Source organism: Haliaeetus leucocephalus, unplaced genomic scaffold (assembly GCF_000737465.1).
Source record: "Haliaeetus leucocephalus isolate CR32 unplaced genomic scaffold, Haliaeetus_leucocephalus-4.0 Scaffold177, whole genome shotgun sequence".
Lineage (NCBI taxonomy): Eukaryota > Metazoa > Chordata > Aves > Accipitriformes > Accipitridae > Haliaeetus > Haliaeetus leucocephalus.
Window position 1 is genome coordinate 494,811 of NW_010972613.1, and position 1,711 is coordinate 496,521.

Genomic DNA, 1,711 nt, shown 5'->3' on the forward strand with positions numbered 1-1,711 from the left:
GCAACCACGCACCCCCGGGCCCCCCCCCGCCCGGGCTGTATGCGCCCAGGGGGGCTCAACCCCTCCCCTGCCCCAGCGCTAGAAAAGAAGAGAGACGGAGAAAGCCAGAGCTCCGGGTTAGGAAGGGGCTGGTGCCCCCAGTGCAGATGGGGGTGGCAGAACCCCCCCCGGACCCTTTATTAGGGGAGTGGGAAGGAGACGTGGCGGCGCCCGGCCGTCACCGGTACAGGTAATCGGCCTGGATGTTGGCCGCGATCTCAGCCTCCCACTTGTCGCCGTTGTTGAGCAGCTTCTCCTTGTTGTAGAGCAGCTCCTCGTGCGTCTCCGTCGAGAACTCGAAGTTGGGGCCCTGCCAGGATGAGAGAGATTCGCCCTCAAGGCTCATCGGACCCCCACCATCCTGGTTGGGGGGTCTCTCTACCCCACGCCTCCGTGTGTCCCCCCCGCCTCAGCTCACCTCCACGATGGCGTCCACGGGACAGGCCTCCTGGCAGAACCCGCAGTAGATGCACTTGGTCATGTCGATGTCGTAGCGGGTGGTACGGCGGCTGCCGTCAGCTCGGGGCTCGGCCTCGATGGTGATCGCCTGCCGTGGGTTGGGGGGACAAATACAAACGCCATCAGCTCCCGCTTTAGGGGAACACGCCGTCCCCGGGAGCTAGCGGGAGGAGGATGAGGGTGGACAAAGGCTGACCTGTGCCGGGCAGACAGCCTCGCAGAGCTTGCAGGCGATACACCTCTCCTCCCCCGAGGGGTAGCGGCGCAGGGCATGCTCCCCACGGAAGCGTGGGCTCAGCGGGCCCTTCTCGAAGGGATAGTTAATGGTGGCCGGCTCCCGGAAAAGGTAGCTCAGCGTCATGGCCAGGCCTGGAAAACAGAGAGGGAAGGGTTAGGGCACGCTTGCAGGGGGGCTGGCACCCCGCAGAACGGACCGGGGGCCGCGCATGGGAAGGCTGAGAGGGGTTTGTTCCACCCATGGAAGCATCCAACCAGCTCCGGGACTCGCCTCGGAAGAGCTCCGTCCACAGCAGGGTTTGGGCAGCCCGGTCAGTGATGGATCGCATGTCCATGGCAGGCTCCTGGACGTTGACGTACTCTGCGGGGAGAAGGAAGCTGTGCCCACCCTGTGAGGAAGGGGTGCGAGGGGGAGGCAGCCCCAGGGTGGGAGGGGAAGGGACGGGGATGGGAGGAGGCTACGCGCCCCTACTCACTGTAGGAGTCCCTGGGGCCGGTGGTGCTGAGCGGGCGCAGGTAGCCCAAGGGGGCTGGTGGGCCTGTGGGAATGGGAGAGAGAAGGGTCAGGGGTGGGTTTTGGGTCAGGGAGAGGGGGGTGAGGAGGAGCCCGGCGCAGCCCTCACCTGTGCGGGCAGCCCGGTACAGCAAACGCAGCGTCGCCATGTCCGGTCCTGCTGCGGGCAGAGGGGCTCGGCCTGATGCTCGCTGCTGGCCCTTGGGTGCTGGGCCAGCAAGTGGCTGGGGGGGGGACACGGCCCCCCCACACTTCCCACAAAGGACCCAAGAGTCCTGAACCCCCAACCCTCTACCAGAAGAGACCCGGACCCCCCAGGACCCCTCCTCCCGCAAGGGATCCAGGTATCCTCTCTCCCTGCAAGGCACCGAGGTATCCTACCCCCCCACCTCCCACAAAGGACCCAGGTGCCCCAACATCTCCCCCCCCACCAAGGGACCCAGGTGTCCTGCAGCCCCCCCA

General features: G+C 66.6%; 1 protein-coding gene across 1 annotated transcript; it reads right to left on the bottom strand.

Moving 5' to 3' along the window:
* Positions 1 to 160: 160 nt before the first annotated feature.
* Positions 161 to 1,467, bottom strand: NDUFS8 (NADH dehydrogenase (ubiquinone) Fe-S protein 8, 23kDa (NADH-coenzyme Q reductase)). The gene is made up of 6 exons (XM_010564284.1): positions 1,359 to 1,467; positions 1,212 to 1,274; positions 1,007 to 1,096; positions 695 to 867; positions 458 to 586; positions 161 to 349 (listed from the first exon to the last, which is right to left on the bottom strand). Exons 1-6 carry the CDS (start codon positions 1,396 to 1,398, stop codon positions 218 to 220), a joined length of 627 nt encoding a protein of 208 aa, XP_010562586.1. The 5' UTR covers positions 1,399 to 1,467; the 3' UTR covers positions 161 to 217.
* Positions 1,468 to 1,711: the final 244 nt, after the last annotated feature.

What these genes read in the sequence shown, in the direction of transcription:
- NDUFS8 (XM_010564284.1), bottom strand. Translation starts at nt 1,398, where the DNA reads ATGGCGACGCTGCGTTTGCTGTACCGGGCTGCCCGCACAG. An exon ending in GTACCGGGCTGCCCGCACAG is followed by an intron (nt 1,275 to 1,358) that starts GTGAGGGCTGCG and finishes CCATTCCCACAG; the next exon opens with GCCCACCAGCCCCCTTGGGC. An exon ending in GTGGACGGAGCTCTTCCGAG is followed by an intron (nt 868 to 1,006) that starts GCGAGTCCCGGA and finishes TCTGTTTTCCAG; the next exon opens with GCCTGGCCATGACGCTGAGC.